Source organism: Lissotriton helveticus, chromosome 6, assembly GCF_964261635.1.
Source record: "Lissotriton helveticus chromosome 6, aLisHel1.1, whole genome shotgun sequence".
NCBI lineage: Eukaryota > Metazoa > Chordata > Amphibia > Caudata > Salamandridae > Lissotriton > Lissotriton helveticus.
The window spans coordinates 584832044-584852469 of record NC_136067.1 but is presented as its reverse complement, the minus strand read 5'-3'; the positions used below and the strand labels follow the sequence as shown (position 1 = coordinate 584852469).

Genomic DNA, 20426 nt, shown 5'->3' with positions numbered 1-20426 from the left:
CTTTATTGGTTGGAGACATGGTTTTTGATGATTTCTTTTTCACTGTTTTATAGGACTGCTTTCTATGTGTAAAAGTTGAAGAGGTGGTCGCAAGCACTGTACCGAACAAGTCAAGTTGAGGAAACTATATGTCACCGCTTATGTGCTGACTTCTTGGAAGTGTTTGGAGGGGAACCTTACAATTAATATTCTACTGAAGGGGTGTCAGCTCCATTAGAAGATGCCAACATCCTTTCTCTGTCCTAAAGAGTCTTAGCTGTAAAAGTTTTACATATTTCACATTTTGATATCTTATGAGCTGGATAAAGGCAATAATGCACTATAAATGAGAGTCATCAATGTAAATCTTCTTGTGTCCACAAGATAAACAAGGTTTGAAAAGCTATTTCTTCTCTCTGTTAGCCATGATGACAGTTGATGACAGCTGGCTGCCAGATATAATGATCCCCTTGGCCTGGAAAAGACAGCATATTCCCTAATACCAACTCACAGTAGTTCAGTGCTGAAGATAAGGCTGGTTCAAATCCAGGGCAGATAGACTTTTTTTTTTTTAACAGTTTTAGGTTTACAGAAATGTTAGAGCAGAGCTCTCACACAGGACGTGCAGTAGAAATCAAAGCTATGGTGGCATCTAGGGGGAGTAAAAGAGCTTAACATTTCACCTCTTTGGTTGAAGTTTGCGTTCTTTCTAATGAGGTAAATGTGCTACTAAATAAAGAATGTTGTTTAAGGCCTGTGGTCATTTTACACGTGCTTCTGCTGTTTTAATGTACTATGGATTTCCAGCCTAACGTCAGGGAACGATACAAGCAGATGAATGTATAAAGGATCCAATGTTGCGGAAACGAAGGAACATGACACACAGGTTCAGTGGAAAATTATGCACCAAACGTACTCGTGACCAGATGTAGAAAGTGTATTTGTGCACCAGTGTCAGACTTTGTATACTTCTAAAGTATAATACAACCCTAACAAATGATCAAGACACCGTTCAAGAGAAAACCTAGAAATATATAGCAGTGTAAGATTCTGCATAATAATTGCACATTGTAGCAAATCTTCCTTTTCTGCATGATCGCCCAGTTTTTCTGGACCATATTGTTGCTGGATTTGGGGCTCTACATTTTGCCACTGCTTAACTGTAGAAAAAGTGTTTGCACTTTCGCTCTGTAGTAGGAACTCCCTGCTTGGCCATAATAAACTTCTCTATGTGTCCACCGTAAATGATGCCTCTTTGGCATGGAAAGTTAAGTGTCACACATGGGATGCAGCGTATATATACACACTACTCATATTTGTATCAAAAACATGTTAATTTATAAAAAGAAAATAGGGGTCACAACATATTTGGGTTAGTGCGCCTCAGTGAAATAAATTTCAAAAGCTATTTCACTCGGTAGGCCTGACTACTCTTATTTTTAAATAGGCTTAGTTGGGATTAAAGTCTTTATTTTCCACATCCACTAATAAAAGAGCCAGAAAAATGGTTCAACGTTATTCCTGGATTTGTTTTGAAAACGTGACTTACGATGGAAATCAGATGTTTTTACAACTTAAGCAGAACCTCGACTTTGTACAAATGTACTTTAGGCTGCCAGAACTGGCTTAAAACCAGTTCTGCCACTCAGCAGACCTCCAAAGCCGGAATGCACAACCTTGCCTGGGAGAGTTGACAACTCTGAATCAGAGGACAATGGATTGGCTCTTTGCCCATGAAAGGCCAATGAGTGTTAAATGATGACCACTTGGCAGGGGTAGCAATCTGGGAGTGCACAGGAACAGTTGACAGGCACAAGGGCAGCTTTAGCACTAGCTCTTTTTACTTTGAGATGCCAGGGAGGAATTATCCTATTCATCTCTACATCCCTACTAGACTGGCAGGCTACGACCACACTATGAGAGAAAACCAGATTTGTCCCGGTCTTGTTCAGGAAGATTTACCAGCAGTTGGAGACTACATCTGAAAGCAAAACCTTTGACCGGGACAACCGGCTTGGTATGTACAATATCAGCTCGATGAGGTCTGACCGAATTGCACCGAGGACCTTGTACATTGCAAACAGTTGATTTTTGCCTTAAAACTATTTAAGACCTGATGCCCAGGTCCCCTTAACCTATTTTGATGGTACTGGTGCCTTCTTGCTCAAAATACTTTTCTCTGTTTTTCTAAAACGGTGTAGGAATTGTACAGTATTGTGCTAATTACTCTGAAATCGTTGCTACTACTTAAACTTAGCACACGCTTCTCTGGGGACTGGCTTCTGTGTGTGCCATAGCTACCAAGACGTGAGCCAAGATTCTCCCAGAACTGCGTTTTCACCTAACCAGTGTGGGTGTATTGAGCTGGTAGGGACCCCCCTTCTCCCAAATTAATAACCCCATTTCTGACACAAAACAATAAGATATCCAAATAATTAGAAAGACTTAAGTAAATAATTATACAATGTCCATTTTTACAAGACTCACTCTAGCCAACTGTTATGTACTTTTGAACAGCTATCTGCTCACTAGCGCATGAGCGAAGACCACCAATTCGATTTATAGAGATCACTGAAAATATACTAAAGATATCACAAGGTTAGATGGATCTGTGCCTAGAGGAAGAACCTGTGTAAACAGCCGCGTTATCCACCTACTTTAAAGTTGGAGAACTGAGCTGTACATTTACAACTCAACTGAAAAGAAGCAGGGCTCTAAAGTGCCCTCAACTAAAGGTGCTATGATGGAAATACAAAAAAACATTAAATAATAATATATATATATATTTTTTTACTTACAGCGTTGGCAAAAGTAGCACTTTTGTCGTAGTACTTCTTCCTTTCATATTTATCCCTGATGAAAAATTCCACAGATCTAAACATTTCCACCTTAAGGAAAAATGTTGAAAATGGAGGGGCTACACAGGACAGTTTGAATCAAACAGTATAACAAAAGGCATTAGCATGCAAATGTTTTTGTATTACAATACTAAAACAATACAGATAGAGCACTGTTTTTATTTACAAGACAGTCATCAACATGGCAGTTGTCAAATACATTAAGAAAAAACACTGAGCTATAAATCCCTTAAACATCACGCATCTCTGGTTTACTAGGAGCATTGTGCTTTTTGTAAGTGTTCTGTATATATTTGTTTATTGGTTTTGTTTATGACCAATAATACATCCAAAGAGACACCATTGTTCACCTTTGGCAGCCATTATATTGGCACAATACCAGTAGTCTGTTTCCCTCCCCACTTCCATGCAAAGCTCTTTGTAATAGTTAAATGTTTTCAAAAATGTTTGGAAAAGTAGAAACTGTTTTGTTTGTGTTTTAAAGTTTTAAAACAATTCGTAGTCTCAAGGCTGGATACTAGCCCTCTACTTACCGTAATGAAGAAGGAACCTAAAGGAGTGTTCCAGTTAGGACAGGAAACAAACTGAATAACTTGATTTTACTTTGGTTATGCTGGGACTCCAGGCAATTTGCAGATCAAGCCAGGTATAAAATAAGTCCTTCGTACATGGCTGTATTGAAGATTTCTAATTATACGCCAACCCCTCTCTCTCCTTTAAGCAGGTCAGCCTTGGCTACATATGCCCAACAGTTAAACTACATGCTGATATGACAAGGTATCCTCTATTGTTTAGAGACTACAGGATCCTGGCAGAGAATCACCAGAGAGGCAAGACTTTGTAGGATGCACGGAAATACAGGAATGTTACTGGATCGACCCACCTGCTATGCTAAGCAGGGGCATGATCAAATCTAAAGATATTTGCATGTCTCTTATTATGTTTGTTAGAGATATCAAGCATGACCACTAGAAGCTATTTATATACAAACAAAATAACCCACCTGGCCATTGATTATACACTAGATCTATTGTCTGCAGGAATACAGATTAGTCGTGGCATTAGATGGATAAATCTCACATAGGTTATAAACTACACTCATTTCAGCGTTGTCAGCATAAGAGAACACAATTCACTCAAAGAACAAACTGGATGCGAACATATGGTACTTGTGCGTATTTCTTCACTGTGATGAAAATAAACATGCATGATGCACACTAGTGGTAAAGAAAATTATAAAACTGATTAGTCTAATTGTAAGCTTGTATACATTAATGGTAAATGTCGACTCAATGGAGAGAAGACTGAGGAAATAGAAAATCACTGAAGCTGGTTATTACAATGTTTTTACGGTCTTAGTTTAATGAATAGTCATTAAAGTCCATCCTGGGAGAGGGAATCAAGGCTAGAAAGCCACTGGCAAGCTCCTAAGAAAAGGCTTACAGCTTCTGCACTTTTTTGTTAACAAAATGAGCATTACTCAAATAGCTTTTTATATCCACCATACTTCATTGGCCACAGAGAAATAATCAAAACATGACTTGGTATTCTATGAAAAAAACATTATTTTTAAGTTTACTGTAAGTGAATATATTCTGTGTTGGCAACTGTAAATACTTTGCCACAGCCACATACAATATTGTTATGGTAAGCCTGTATAATATATCCCTGGGGAGACACAGGAGAGGTGTGATAGAGTGTGTGTGTGTGTGTGTGGGAGGGAGGGGCAGAGGGGCATTGTAGAGGGATTGATAGAATTATTTTTCCCTTGTTATATCAAGAGGGATGGAAAGAGTGGCCGATGTCTGCAAACGAAAGCATATTGGGGCTGTCTAAAAATTTCTACTTTTCTTAAAATTAGCTATTTTAGGAATTTATAGGTTGGTTACTTTTCTTCTATTAAGTCTGTATTTTTCCACACATCATTAAAAGATTATTATATGATACATTTCATTTTTTTCTGGCAGTACCTCTGTATCCTGGTCAGCCCTTTATCCAAAGCTGTACACATACCATTTGCCAGATATGAGTAAATCGTGCACATGGACACCTCCGACTGCCACTGAATTTTAGCACGTATTCAGAGGTAAATGTGAGAAAATAATAGCCCCTGCCCTTCCCCACCATCTTCCACAATGCAACTCCTACATTTTTGGAATTACAAATATGTAACCTTGTTAAGTTTTACACCAATATGGAAAAATTCTATTCTATCACAAGTAGGAACCCAGAGATCGATTTGGACAAAGTTTCTTTGACTAAAAGATCATCAATTTATTACATACAAAAAGTTTCTTTCTTTAAACATGCAAGCTAAAAGCATCACTTTAACAGTTATTACATAAAATCCGATTCACTCAAAGTTAGTCCCAGAATAGGTACAGATGGCAAAATATTTCCATAGAGATGATGTGCATCAGTTCAAGTGAGCAGATACAGAAACAGCCGACATGTTTCGTTACATCCAGTGACTTCTTCAGGGCTTTAAATAAGAGATATACAGTCTTGGAAAACTGTTGCAGGGAAAAGCTTGTCGTATAGATCATTCAAGTGTCCGCGTAAACACAGAAAATTAAAGATTGCCCAAAGTCATTCATATAGGGTTTATTGATGGCTGTGGACCAATTCTGTGGCAGCTCTCTTTAGTGATGATTAGGATCCACGTTTGTCGAAATGTTCGATTACCCGAAGAAATTGATGAAAATAGTAAATCGTAAAGGCTGTGATAGGCCCCTGTCGTCTAAGAACGGTGTCCACCGTCTCGGACATCGGACATCCATCGTATCCACAGATTGTTAATCTTCCACAATGCCTTCAGCTCTCCTGGTTTGCTGTAGGATCTGGAGAATGTACATGCAGCTCTTTTGGAAAACTGCCGTAAGCTAGGACCTCACCCATGCTGTTCTGAGGAAAAGGAGGCGGCACTTCACTGAATGAATCAAGTGGCAAGACAGGTAGTTATTCTGGGAACATAGACTGGTTGTGGAGGTAAGTAGAAAAAATAATGAGTATATGTGCATCGGTGTTCACACGTGTTCTTGTGTGTGTGTGTGCATGTGTGGTCTGGTGGCTTTCTACTGGCAATTGGCAACCACCCCTCCCGGGTAGTCTGTAGATGCTCTTCCTTTCTCATTATAGCTGTGAGCACTGTGCTACTCCTGCCATTTCCTGCCAGAACACAACTCCTGATGGGCATTTTTCATAAGGTGGGCATCCTTGACATTCGGTGGCTATTATTTGTATATGGAGAGCAATAAATGAGGACTCAATTGCTAGGTTACTTGAGGCGTACAGACTATCTCCTGGAATTAGATTTGGGCTCCTAGTGACTTGTCCTGCTTGAGATTAAGCCTCAGTATCAGTGAAGAAGCCAGAAGAAATGCTACATAATAAAGAAAAACTCAGATTGCACGAGTAGTCCCTTGTTGGACTTCATTCCCCACATATTTAAGGCGCACATGCGTGTTTTTGATATCAGACACAAACATTTCGTGGCATGATTTAGTTGTGATTAGACCTCAGCATCGGTGTTTGGGGCAGCCAGATGATAGTACCCTTTGCAGAAAATCCAACTACATCTCCCAAAATTCCAAACGCAGATGCTTTTTTGGAGAGGTCATGTGACGTCTGCCAAGAACGGTCTTTTTAGAACTGTCTTTTTAACGGATGCGCAAGGAGCACTATTTCTTGCTGTGGCAGACAGGACATTGCGAGTGACGGCGGACCGTGTAAATGTATGTAAGGAGGTTTTTTCCATTCCCTGAACCGCTCTCATAGTTGTTTCATGTGGAGCAGTCTATGACTGTCCGTCTTCATTGTCTTCAAGGCTTTTAGCTCAGGCAGAAACTAGTTGTACACTCGGACTGAGGCCGCCTGCAGTTACTATTGAAGGGGTTACTTTTGTCACTCTAAGCAAACCGGGTGTTTGTGGACATATAGCCTACATGTATGGATAGGCCATGATTTACTTACTGAGTGGTCATTTTGGTTTTAGCGTATTGGCATGTGCTGGTGTTGTTTTAAACATAAGGGCATGCTGTAGTCATTAGTCATTGTGGGGTGCAAAGAAGCGGAATCATTAAAAAAAAAAACATTTTTAATCATGATTTGCAGCCTTGTCAACTTTGTTCCCAATCTGGCGAGTTGAAGCCAGTAGCCCCTACGAGTGCGGATAAGCAGTATGCAAGTATGCTGCACAAAAGTTTGTTTGGTGTTTCCACAACATTGATGACATGAATAGTTCCCTTTTGTGAGAGTAGTGGTGACACTTATAATTCTCATTGTGCTTCTGTTACTGGGAACACTATGTGACAGTTATACGTGAATATGTCTGATTGCTTCCTTAGTTGGATAATGTGCGTTTTTTGTAATGGTCGCTTGGTTGTCTTTACAGATGCTGATCATGATGGCAACAGCCATATTGATTATGGCTCAGCGTTTGTATTAGTTTATTTTGAGTTTATATTTCACATACTTTCTATACATACAGAATGATATGTCTGACTCTGCTCTTAATTCTGTGGATTGCAATTCATTTGTTGCATGTTCACTTTTCCTAACACAGCTTTCATAGTAGTAAACTGGGTAGGATAACAGCTAATTCTTAAACAGATGGGTTTGCGGGGCTCTAAAGGACTCAATAGACCAGAAGGACCCCCATGATTACCAGGAGGTGGGGCATAAATGCTCTACATAGAACGCAACAAACTCTTTCAGCGGGGAATGCACATTAACTTTGTAGCCTCTGAAGAAGTACTGAATAGACAAGAAAGCCCCTCACTCTTGCTAGGAGGCTGGGCGCACACTCTATTAGAACGCAACAGACTCCTAAAACGCAGGTCTGTCTACGCCCGAATTCAGCAGGGCTAGGCCCTTTCTTGCTCATCCACCCTTGTCCTCAGGAACATCATGGTTAAGTGAAAAAATAATTTATTTTTTGACTTCTGGGGTGGGCGGGTTATGGATGAAATATTGACAGTAGAAGAACTCAGCGTAGACACAAGTTGTCCCTGTAAAGCTTCAGGTCCGGCCTGTAACAAGACCTCCACTTCTGGTGCTAAAATGCACTTAATTTTGGGGAACCATCTAACTATGACAGCCCTTTAGCACTTACAGACCTTGGTAGCAAATGTTCATGAATCCACTGTAGAGGCTTCCTTGGACTTGCATCCCCTTGCCCAAGCGGAAGAATAGGGATCCCTCACAGGGAGAGCCAAAGGAGCACTCCTGTAGGGGTCTGCTGAGGGGGTGGTGGGGTCTTCTGGGGATTGTGGGCCCCACTGTGCAAGTTTACACCCACGCACTGGTGAGCCCTCAATTATTCTGTCAGAAGCTGAGAGGTGGGAATAGAGCAGAGGGGTTCTCAGGGCATATTATCAGCCTTTACAATGCCCCAGAACACCCCCCTCAACTCACAGGAGGGAGTTGCGATTCACAGAATAGTCTATCATTGGCCACTGCAAACCCCCCATGGTTGCAGAGTTCCACCAGATCATTCTGTCTGTTAAGTAGGGTTTTCCAACTAGGTTAGTTAGACCTCATGGTTATCCGGTTTGATAACCAATTTTATTGCCATTTTTAAACAACAAGGTAAACATAGCACCACTTTGAAATATTTGAGACATTTCAATAGATTTGCAAGCGATTTCCTCTGTCTGTTTAAAAGTGTGAGCCCACCCGTGTTGTGGAGATTCAGTCTAGCGGCTCAATCCATTTGCCCCATATCCGCTCATGTTTATTTGGGCACCATCTTCCTTCGTACACAGCTTTCTCTTGGATGGCACACCAGTCTACCCCAGAATGCCATTTAGTATGGTTACCCGGTTAAGGTGCAATGGGCGTATTGGCGGGGGTTTGTACTTATTCAAGCACGTAAATATGGTAAGGTGTGTTGATTGGGTTGCAAAGGGCAAAAAAAACAACCTAGTGGGTGAATGTTAATTTTGACTGGGGTGAGCTTTCAGGAAGGCTTATTAATCAGCCGTCACCCCCACCAGTATCTGACCTGAACCCTAGTTTTTTTTTTTTAAATCACCCGTTCACCCCTGTGCATCAGTGAATGCAGTGAATGCCAAACCCTGGCCACCTATCGAGCTAATGGCACATGTTAAAATCAATACCGTGAATAGTTTGTTGGATGCCAATGATTGGCTCGTTTCAAATCTTAGCTGCCCGCTATTTATTTAATGATATAGATGACTGGCATGGAGGCCTATTAAAGCAACTGAAGTGTCCTCCCTCACATTGGAATTTTTAAATTGGAATATAGCAGGCTTGAGTAGTAAGCAAGACAACTGTGCTTGAGTAGAGTTTATCAAAAGTTTCAGAGTCACTTGTCTCCAGGAAACCTGGACCCTGTCTAACTCTTTCGTGGATGGATTTAGTTTTTTTTTTTCATCAGCTTTTTCCGCCATCTCAGGAAGGGCGAAGGGTAATCTAGCTACCTTGGTCGCCCTCAGTTTAGATTGTTAGGCCTCATTATATGATTCTATGCTGTTTTTGCTTGCACTTTTTATATTTTTCTAAAAATAATCAGCTTAATGTTGCTGACATTTTGCAATCCTAATGCTTCTCCAAGGAACTCAGTCCAACTTGTAGCCCTGAAGGCTTTCTTAGAATGCTCCAGAGGGGAATCGGATTTGTTTTTATTCTGGTGGTACTTATCGGAGATTTTAAATTACATTAATGTGCTGTTAATTGTTTTAGCGTGGAAATGGGCACAGAAGTGACTTGGAAGAGCCTCTGCACATTGAACATACACCACAATGTGAAATGCGAAATGAATTGGTCTGTGAATTTTAACCTGGATTTTTCTTGTAATATTAGTGGCAACATTCGAATTGAGTCTCAAAATCCAACTTTTATTGGAAGGGGGGCTTCTACAACTATTGAATAATTTTTTTGTCAGGCTCATTTGTACCACTCATTCACAATTATAAAGTCATTTGGCGGACACACAGTTCCCATAATCCTATTAGCCTCTACCGGACTTGGATCAAGGCTAGGGTAAAAAAGACTGCATCCCCAATTAGGCATTAATACATTATTTTAATCCGATCAAGGGTGTGTACTTAAATGGAATAGGACGACCCTTAAGATCTTTATAACAAATGTAATTGTAAAACGTGAAAGAGATTTTGAGGTTTGCCTTTCAGAGGAATTAGGAAATACAGCAATATTTAATGTGTTTATCATCAAGACCCACAATAAGAAATGTGCCAACAGAGATATTAAGCGGCTTAAATGAGAGAAAGAACGGCCCAAGAAATAAAGCATGGAAGGAACACATGCAAGCAAGCACCCTCAAGCAAAGTTCCATGTTTTCGGAGGTAGCAAATGGACCAATTTTTGCAAAAAGGAAGGGATCGCAGTCTGCTCCCTCATTGCCCCGGACAAATGGGCAGAGCACTTCAAAGATATCTGTAGCCCTAAATACTTAGCTATGCAGGGTATAGATCTACCATCACTCCGGGCAACTCGAGTCTTCAATTTCAAGTAGAGGAGGCATCTGAAGCCAGTATTCGGCTCACTAAGAATAAAGCTGCAGGCCTGATGAGGTCCGATCTAACCTATTAAAACTTAAGATCAGTTTATGGGCACTTCTACTCATCCAGATCTTAAATGCTCCTGCTGAATACTTTTTTTGATTAAATGTACATTATATTTCCTAATTATCAATGATAAAGAAGCAAAGAAGATACAAAATGCACAGGTAACACTAATATCTGCGATAACCGTATAATTCCAGTTTAAAAAAAAGGTGACAAGAATGCTGCTTTAGGCCGCTCTCGCTCATAGATTCAACAGTAAAGATCTCGGCGCTCCAACATAGTTTTAGAACACGCATGGAAACACTGATCAATGTTGAAACTGTTCAACCTGTATTTGCTTCAAAACAAATATCCTGTGGCTAGGAGGGGCAACATACATTTGGTTTTCATGGACATCCCGTCCGCATTTGACTGGGTAAACAAGGACAAGCTCTGGCCTTTGATGATATCTTTGGGTGTGGATTTAGGCATAGTTTATTTTCTAGTGGACATGCAAAGGATGGCTTCCTACGTAAGATACAGTGCGGATGATTCCTGCAGAAAGGAATTTGGAATTAAATGTGGGGTGAGGCAAGGGGGCTTCAAGGGCCATTTTTTAATTCACTTTATATAATATTCACCTTGAGCCTCATAGTAAACCCATTCCTGTTCTTGGCCCTCCCAATAGCACTTGGTGTCATATTGCTCACGAAGATCTAGGCTTGGGTTACAACTCAGACATGCTTAACTTTCACCCTTTGATGAAATGCCTTTCATTGTGGATTAACCATGAAACCGAGCTAAACTACATTTTTAAAGGGAATCTTGATGAAGCAGCCAGGATTCCAAGGCTGAAGTATGTTACATCAGGTGTTGGGGCTTTTGGCTGCCCGCAGCGTAAAGCAATCTGATTTGACCTGGACAAAATAAATTCCTTGCACTCAAAAAGCTCAATAGAAAATATATTGTACATTCCCATGTCCGGGTGAAAACAACATTGTTAATTGAATTATATTTGATCTTTGGTACCAAAAGCATCGTTTTCTCCTTACTAGATTTAGATCGAGTGTGGTTCATTTTTCATTGGATTCCCTAAAATACTGAAGTCAAGTGAAGGATTTAGTCCCCTGTGTGTGTGGCTTGTTTTGGACCCTAGACACAATGCACTTTTTATCATGTTTTAGGACTACTATAGCGACTTACCTATTAAGTTTTGTTTTACCTTTGTTAAATGGCTTCAATTGTGCCCAGGTCAAGCCGACCGTCTTATTAACAGGTGCTGTCAACTAAACGTACTTGTTCTTACATTGTTGGTTTCTTAAATGGAGCAATCACAAATGGCCAATGGGCAAATAACTGTTTCATTATATGTGCATGTAGTACCCACTCTTTTATGGTTCATTATAAAGATTAGGAATTAATGAGCTAATTCTAATACACTACAGATTCTGAAGATCTTTATGTGAGTTTCGGATTTATCCTGTTGTTACTATAAGATTAAAGTCCTCAATATTTAACAATTACAATCTCACTGTCTAAAACTATTTACCATGCCCCTTTGGCAGCAAGAGCATTTTGGGATCTGGATTCTCTCAAAAGAACTACTCATCCCAAACCTCATCTTACTACTATGATTTCCCAATAAACACTTTCTAGACTCTTCCCTCTTCTATCCTCCCCATAATCCTTTTCAATCCAACTAACAAACACACATGTTCTCCGCTAAAATTACCTCAAATTTCACTGCACGAATCCACCATTAATGACTTTTTTGGTTCCGGAGTAGCGTGTTACTCTTCGAAAAGCGCATTGACGCCTCATATGGGGTAGGAAGTGCTATATAAATACAATTACAATACAACAACTCATAGTAAGGTTATTATTAGTGTCAGAAACATGTTGACTATATTATCATGCTTGGCGTAAAGTTATATCCCCATTGTTGCTGTTTTTAATATGCTCCCCAGGGACAAGTATTAAAACTGTGTTTAAATTCACTGGGAGGCATGTTTAATCATTATTCACACTTTTATTTGTTTTTGCACTACACTCCGTCTAACCTCACCAACACCATTCAGCTCATATAGGAGTGAAATCTGCTACAGTAGGCAAAGTGGCTCCTTTTCAGTTGGCTTAGAAGAGTTGTAGCCCATTATATCACCAATGTCGCCAGTGGTAACAGGAGGAGCCTGGAGATGAAGCTTGCCACCCAAGGGGGGGTGAGGGTTTTGTCCTTTTGAACACTTTCCCAGAGACCGTTAACTGCTAAATACTATTTTCAGTGCTTCCCTTAAAAGACCCTCAACGTCTTATATGTGTATTTTATTTAACGCTGGATTGTCCAACTTTTTTTTTGGCACCTGCAGATTCCATTACTGATGTGTGGGAAAATCTGGTTATTTCAAACCAAGTTCGACGTGTTCAGGGACTCCTGTGTACGAAAAAGTAGTAGTATCTACACAAGTAACACAATGATGGATTCCTCTGGGGCTCCAGTTTTTTAAAAAGTCAGAGGTTTCTAGGTCATGTTAACGCCAAAGCCCAAAAACAGCAGCCTATGATCACCCCAAATATCAATTTTTTTCACACATGCTTTTCACATGGCTGGATTTTTGGGACTTTTTGGTTCCTCTGGAGTGTTTATCTGTAGAAGTGTGGGAATGGTAGGTGGTAGGGTATCTGCCACCTTGTGCAGATTCTGGAACTTTGTCACAGAAATGTGTCGAAATTCTGAGTTATTTCCCCTCCAGGCCTTGGGAGTCTCGGTGACGGGGAAGGTCTCAAAGGCATGGCCGGCATCAGTCTGGATGCACGACCGGATCCACCGGGGGGGCATCAGCACCGGAGCAGCCAACTTGGAACCCAATGGAGCCCCCTATGAGCCTCCAGGGCCCTACGGCATGTCGGGAGTGTCAGGCCGCCCAAATATGAGGCATATTGTGTCACAGAACGCTTTGAGCCAGGCGGATGTCGTTCCAGCTCCCAGGAAAGCAAGAAAGCGCTGTGCCGGCCCAGGCTCATGTTCCACAGACCGAAACCTAGAACGCAGAGACTCTTCCATCGCATCAGCTGACGGATGGGGGAGAAGTCGAAGCACGCTCGGACTTCCTGTGTTTCTTATTCCTCTTACCGGAACGACCCAACGACTTCGAGTGAAGCAGTGCCCAGACCCTCCTCCCGAGTGGGAGAAAGAACGAGACCTCTGGGGCAAACGACATGGTGCTGAGCGCCAGGCCACAGGCAGCTTTAAGGACAGCTCCCTCAAAGCTTTTGGCGCCATGACCCGGCATTCAGAGCATGACTTCGAGTCGTGGTCACACTCCAGGCACCAAAGGCAAACCAAGTATGGATTTGTCACTGAGATGACATGTTGAAAAAGCCTAAACACCCAAAAATAGTAGACAAAACACTGAAAAGAGCTTGTCAATAAGTGACAGAGGCTAGCTCTCTTCACGGATCTGCACTGGCTGGCACAGAAAGAAAAGAACTGACGTAAGAGCACCGAGGTGGCGCCTGTATAGGTGATACAGACGTTACAATGGCGGAAGCTATGCCGCTGTCACACAGAGGTGACTCACGCCACCTACTGGCGCGCAAGCCTGTTGCCCTCTGAAAAATGTTCGGGATCCAGCCTGAGCATGGGAAATTCTAAGGTAAGGACTCAGCGGCTAGCTGTCTCTATCAGATAATATGTTTTTACCTTCTCTGGCTGTTTATAAAAGTTGCAATGCGGGTGATATTTGAACAGCAAATCTAATGTTAATCCCATATTTAGCCCAAAAAACATATTTTCTCTATATGAAACAATAAAATAATATAAAAGACTGTCATTTTGGTTTATTTTTTAGGCCCCACCAGTGTATCTCACAAACCCTATATACCATGCAAGTATCAAACATATGGGGATAAGGACACAAATTTGGCTTGGATACCATTTATCAAAAGACGTTATGAATGCAGAATAAATGAATAGTCCCAGGAGAGTACAAGAGGAAATGAGTCTACTGAAGGGCAGTCTACTTAAGGGCAACCACAACTAATGGCATGCCTCTGCCTGTTCCCCTTCACTAAAGATCTGGGAATCATCTAGAATGAAGAGAAGGCATTGTTGACTCCATAGCTACAATTCTGTAACAAGATATGCCTTTCCACTGCTTCTAGGTCTGGTCTGAAACTGTTGAAATCTGGGCACTGAACTGGCTGATTGCTTCAAAAAGGTCCCCCACTATAAAGTTCAAACAACCTTCCAATACATTACCAAGCCACTTGCGTCTAGATAGAAACACGTTTGTCAGTTTGCCATATTCACGCTTCCTTGGGGAAACACTGCTCCGACGGAGAGTCCCTCTTCGGGCAATAGTGCCAAAAGTGCTAGGCGGAATCCAACTATATCTCAGGCCATGGTGCCGCATGCCTTTACGAACAGAGTTTTGACTTGACAATCAGTGCATTCAACCTATGGTTAGTGTTACAATCTTGTAAATATAAAAATTAAATCACTACATAAAGATTTAGGCATGGTACATCGCTCTCCTGAATCTCAAGAAATTAAGATGTTATACTGAGAAATGCAAAGTATGTTTTTTTCAGTCACCTGTACACAAATTACCTAGGGCTCACATTCCAGAGGTAGGACTAGGAAACGCATGTCTTCATTGTAAAGCCAATCGCTTTTACCACCAGAAAACCTTTGCAATGCTTTGAAACTAGAAATAGACTCACCCCCTGATTTTTCCCTCTCTCTTTTTCTCCCATTTTCAGAGTTATTTGGATCAGTGGCTACCTGGGGGTCCCTGCTAGGGATGAGGGAAAAGGAGGCTAAATTACTGCACACCCCTCTCCTTCTCTGTCTTGTGTGCCACTCAATATCTTTCTGCCCAAGGCCTCTGTGGTAAGCTGGGGGGCAAAGCAACGCAGCTATGCTGTGGCTGCTCATCACAGCAGTGTCACTTCGCCCTGCCTCAGACTTTGGACAGACAGGCTATGCAGAGGTCCACTCCTCAAACTAGAACGCAACTCGCCAGGGAGATTGTTTCTGGGATTATGGTTAAGAAAAAAGGAGGGAGGCGGGTAAAATACGGAGAAACCTAGTCACATTGTGTAAAACTTGTTAAACTCAGAGTACCTAATGGGCAGTTCCAAGCAATACAGAAAAAAGGCCTGCAGAAAAACCATAGAAGGGCGTTTGGGACGAAAAAGATGCCGATTGGTTAAAACATGTTTTGAAATGTCGAACTACAGCTTTTCTGGAAGGTACGGGAAATTCTGAGCTGAGTCAGTAGTAAAGGAGTTGAGAAAGTAGTAATCCTGACATCCAGGTTCTGATATGACATGAAGGAGGTTTCTTTTGCTTTTTTTATCCTTTCAGAAACAATTAATTTGTCTATAGGAAACGACTAAAGGGTCATTTATTATAGAATACCATGTTTTTTATTTATCAAGCCCATCCAGAAAAACGCCCAAAGACAATTACATTTTTAATGTTGTACTATACAACATTAGGCACTCCATTACATAGCATAATAAACTTTTCCATTTAAAACTAGCCATAAAAAAGGGTTCTGAGAATGTATAATTGAAGCCTTCACTGTGTATAAAAAGGTTTCCAAATTAATAATCTGATAGTGAAATTAAAGAATCACTTTGCAGGTAATTCAATGTATTGTTATTGCACACTTACACCAGACCAAAACACATCCTCCACCTTATTCTTTAGAACTCTACTATTTTCGCTTTTTTTTTACTCCAGAACAACATTCAAAAACATCTAATGCATTGGCATTGCTGGTTTTCGTTCTGTCCTTGAAATAGATGTTTGTTCTTAATTTATAACGCATTTAAATTGAGTTAGGGAAGGAAAACGGAGACGTCCAGAGTCAAAAAGTGTGCAAGTAAATTAAAATTGAATAATTTAATATCAGTTCAGGAAGTTCAGTTTCATTTTCCAATGTCAAGACTCTTAATTATAATTTTCCTTTCATAAGTTACGGGGACGATGAATTAATATTGGTGGTTTGCTCCCTCGGTAATAAAGCGAGCCAATGCCATGATGTGTGTCCTTTGGCGTATATAATAATCGCACACTCATCATGCACACCTTTTTTCATTTTACTGTATATTATGCTCATGCCTGACGAACGGTGTGTTGTTTCTATATTGTAATATAATCTGCCTCGGGTAAAAGTAAGCGTAAATAGGTACTTTTGATTGTATGAGATTAAAAAAAAATTCTAGGCAAGGTACTTTCCTGAGTACCTGTGACAATTACTGAATATGAGATGTAATTGAGTGCTACTTCTTCAATCAGTTTCTAAGGAGGCACATACATTTAGCACAAGTTCACTCTGATCTCTAACCCAGCCACATAAGTATCAGTCAAATCAGCCTACAGCTTGGCCAGAGGAGTAAAATACCCAAACCTTATTTGCTTTTCTGTAATCGTAAATTTGAGATTGTTTATCCTTCCTTCTTTATCACAGCTCACTGGCACTCTCAAAACACTTGATCGAAATCTAGGTTTTCTCGTTCTACGGCATTACCCACATACCTCGGTCCTCACACCGGCAGTGCGAGAAGCACGTATCTGGTCAAAACTCTCGCTGGAACAATGGACACATGAGCTAGAAAGCTCAATACCATCGATTGATCAGGATTCATCGCTAGCTAATGAGACATTCAACAAATGGATAAAAAATTCTCTCAATGCCATTCTTCCCATCAAGAAAACTGTTCTAAAACGATCTAGGGTTTCCGCCCCCTGGTACTCGGCTGAGCTCCGGGAGAAAAAGTGTCACTGCAAAAGACTTGAAAGGAAATGGCATTTGGGATATGATGAGCTGGATAAAACCATATACAGAGAGGCTATTAGAGCCTATAAAAATGCGATAAAGACGGCTCAATCGCTATACTACACCCATAAAATCTCGGAGGCAGGCTCCAAGAGATTTATCAGATTGTGAAAAGCCTCACTAAGCTTCCACCACCGCCGCTAACTGATCACAATCCTTAGCTCCGCTGTGAGGACTTGGCGGAATTTTTCTTCTGTAAAATTGATCTCATATACTCCTCTTTCCCGCCTATAGACCGGACCATTTTGGAGGAGCTATTTTTTCTTCCTTTGCAGGAAGTTAAACGTAATTGCTCATCTTCATTGGCTGAATTTCCCCTGCTGAGTATGGACATACTCACCTCCCTAATGCTGCAGGTGAAATCGGGCTCACCCAGTGATCCTGCCCCTCCCCGTATTTTGGTCTCTGCCACCCAAACTATTCTTCCTATTTTACTAAAAGTACTTAACGCCTCAATCTCCACACGTATTGTCCCAGTGGCTTGGAAACAGGCCATGGTGCGGGCTCTTGTCAAAAAAACGAATTTGGACACTAAGAATCTTAATAATTTCCGCCCGATCTCCCTGCTTCCCTGGGCTGCCAAAATCCTAGAGAAGTACATAAATGGCCAATTAACAGCTTTTCTTGAAAATAATCAGCTGCTTGGCCCTTCACAAACGGGTTTCCAACCCAAACATGGGACGGAGACCGCTCTGCTGGCAGTCACGGAGGAATCCAGGAAAATCCTAGATCTAGGAGGATCGGTGGCAGTCATCCTCCTCGATCTGAGCGCTGCATTTGATACCGTTAATCACGGCATCCTCCTGCAGCGTCTCCTGGATGCTGGAATATCTGGCAGAGCTCTGGATTGGTTCAATTCTTATTTGAGCAACAGAGCCTTCCGGGTCTATGAAGGCAACACCACTTCCTCCAGCAAACCTCTGGGCTGTGGAGTCCCGCAGGGTTCATCGTTGAGCCCGACGTCATTTACCGTCTACATGAGACCGCTGGCTGAGATCGTCCGCCCATATGGGATTAAGATAGTTACCTACGCGGACGACACTCAGCTGGTGGTCTCTCTGGCTCAAGAGGGCGGCCCCTCAACCGGGGTGGATCTTGCGGGCTATTTGGAAAAGGTCAAAAGCTGGATGACCAAGTCTTGTCTCAAACTCAATGGAGACAAGACTGAGCTCATGTTAATGGGTAGGCTCGCGCCAGCTTCCATCGATGCGGTCTGGCCACCCTGTCTGGGCCCTCCACCGGCACCTAGGGACACCATCAAGAGCCTTGGCATCTGGCTAGATAGGTCTGTCATTTGACCATCAGGCAACCAGACTATCTGCCATTTGCTTCGGTATCCTTAGAGTTATCAGACAGATTCTTCCTTTGCTACCTTTTGAAGCAAAACAGACTGTGATACAGGGCCTTATTCAATCCCGTCTGGACTTCGGGAATGCCCTGTATCTGGGAGCACCTGACTTTACCCTGCGTAAATTACAAATAATACAAAACTGTGCTGCCCGGACGGTACTGCAAATCCCTCGCAGGTCATCTGTCGAGTCTGGGCTAAAAAGCCTACACTGGCTCCCCGTTAGGGAGAGAATCAGTTTTAAATCCCTTTGTATCGCCCACCAGGCTTTCTGGGCCACGGGTCCAGCAATCAATCTCTCCCTTATCACCCCGTACCAACCTGTTAGACAGCTGCGCTCAACCCTTGCCACTCTGGCCACAGTACCCAAAATAAAGAGAATCAGAGCGGGAGGCCGCTCTTTCTCCTTTAATGTGGCCAAGATGTGGAATGCCCTCCCCCAATATCTAAGGTCCAATCCAGAACTCGCCTACTTTCGTAAGCAGCTAAAAACGTTTTTGTTCAATAAATAGAATCTTCACTGGTCATATCACCTGTGGCAACCGCTCTTCTTTCGCTTTCAGTCTCAGCGCTTGGACGCCTCAGGGCAGCTACGTGCGCTCTACAAAAATCATTTTCATTTCATACTGCCTCGCCCACGCGTTGCATAATGTACGTACTGTAGTTGATGCTTGTGTACAATGTCCCTTTCATGTTTCTTTCACTTATTTACCCTTCTTGCTTGATCAGTTAACAGGCTCAAAAACACATGACCTTACTTAGACCTACCATCTTTCACAAACCTACACAACATGTATTTGTTTCTTCTGAACTCGTTCCCAGACATCATACTAGCAATTAATACATTGTTTATATCCTATGTAACTACATTCCTATTGAATTGTTCATCACCCATTGAAATGTACCAGATTGCTTCTGTCTTTTCACATAAAACGTATAGGAAAATGCACAAAGACATGCTGTTCCCAAATGCAATATTGCACACTTTACCATTATGTCTGCAGCTGTAGGTTACCCACTCTTCAGACCAAAAGTTTCATGGTAGAGTATGATACCCTATAAAAAAATCACACTGATGGCCTGACATTAAAATCAAATTTCTCAAATCCCCTTAAATTCCCCAACCATTTATTAATGTAGATGAATCTCCACTAATCTCGATCAACTGCGGCTCCATGTAGTTGACATTCTAGACTACAGACAAAGAGTAACACAACTGATGCTTAAAATTGTGCAAAATTAAGCCCTGTCTAATTTTAAGGATGATTTTGGGAATTGTGTCGTGTGTGTAGCTGCTGCTGGAGTTGGAACTTATGGCTAGCATTTAGGGTTTTGCAACTTGAAGTACAGCCTATCTTTTGAAAGACTATACACTGTGGCAGGGGTGATGAATGTACATTATTGTTTTATAAATCCCTCTAGTCTGTACGAAGCAGGCGAGATGGAATCCTCCTGGTATCAGATATCTTACAAAGCGTTTGCTTTGCAGGTATTACAGTCAATAGCGTGGGTGGGGTGGAATAAACTACACGTGGCAGGGACTATCGACTTTCAGTGCTGGTTAACTCTGTTGACTCAAAAAAGTACAATAAATAAGCGGAAATAAAAGGACACGTTTCAATATGGACTCTAAAAGAAAAGCGTTGTGCGCCTCATTTATGGAAGTATTTACCACTCTTAGTTGAGGGGAAAACATTGTTTTATTTGTTTGAATATATTTATAGGATTATCATGGTTAAACAAAAATGATATAAACATATAAAGTGATGGGATATTACAGTCAAACAGTAAAGCCATCATAGTGCGCAGCATATAACAGCCATGTTCTAGAATGGAAGTGATTTGTTTTACATAGCTGCACAAT

At 41.4% G+C, this 20426-nt stretch overlaps 1 protein-coding gene across 2 annotated transcripts in view; it reads right to left on the bottom strand.

Moving 5' to 3' along the window:
• The window catches only part of SMAP1 (small ArfGAP 1), an 870387-nt gene that overhangs the window by 542491 nt on the left and 307470 nt on the right, over positions 1–20426 (bottom strand). For both annotated transcript variants that reach the window (XM_078648020.1, XM_078648021.1), the window contains exon 4: positions 2778–2853. In XM_078648020.1, the coding sequence (XP_078504146.1) occupies positions 2778–2853 (76 nt within the window). The remainder of the gene's footprint in view (positions 1–2777; positions 2854–20426) is intronic.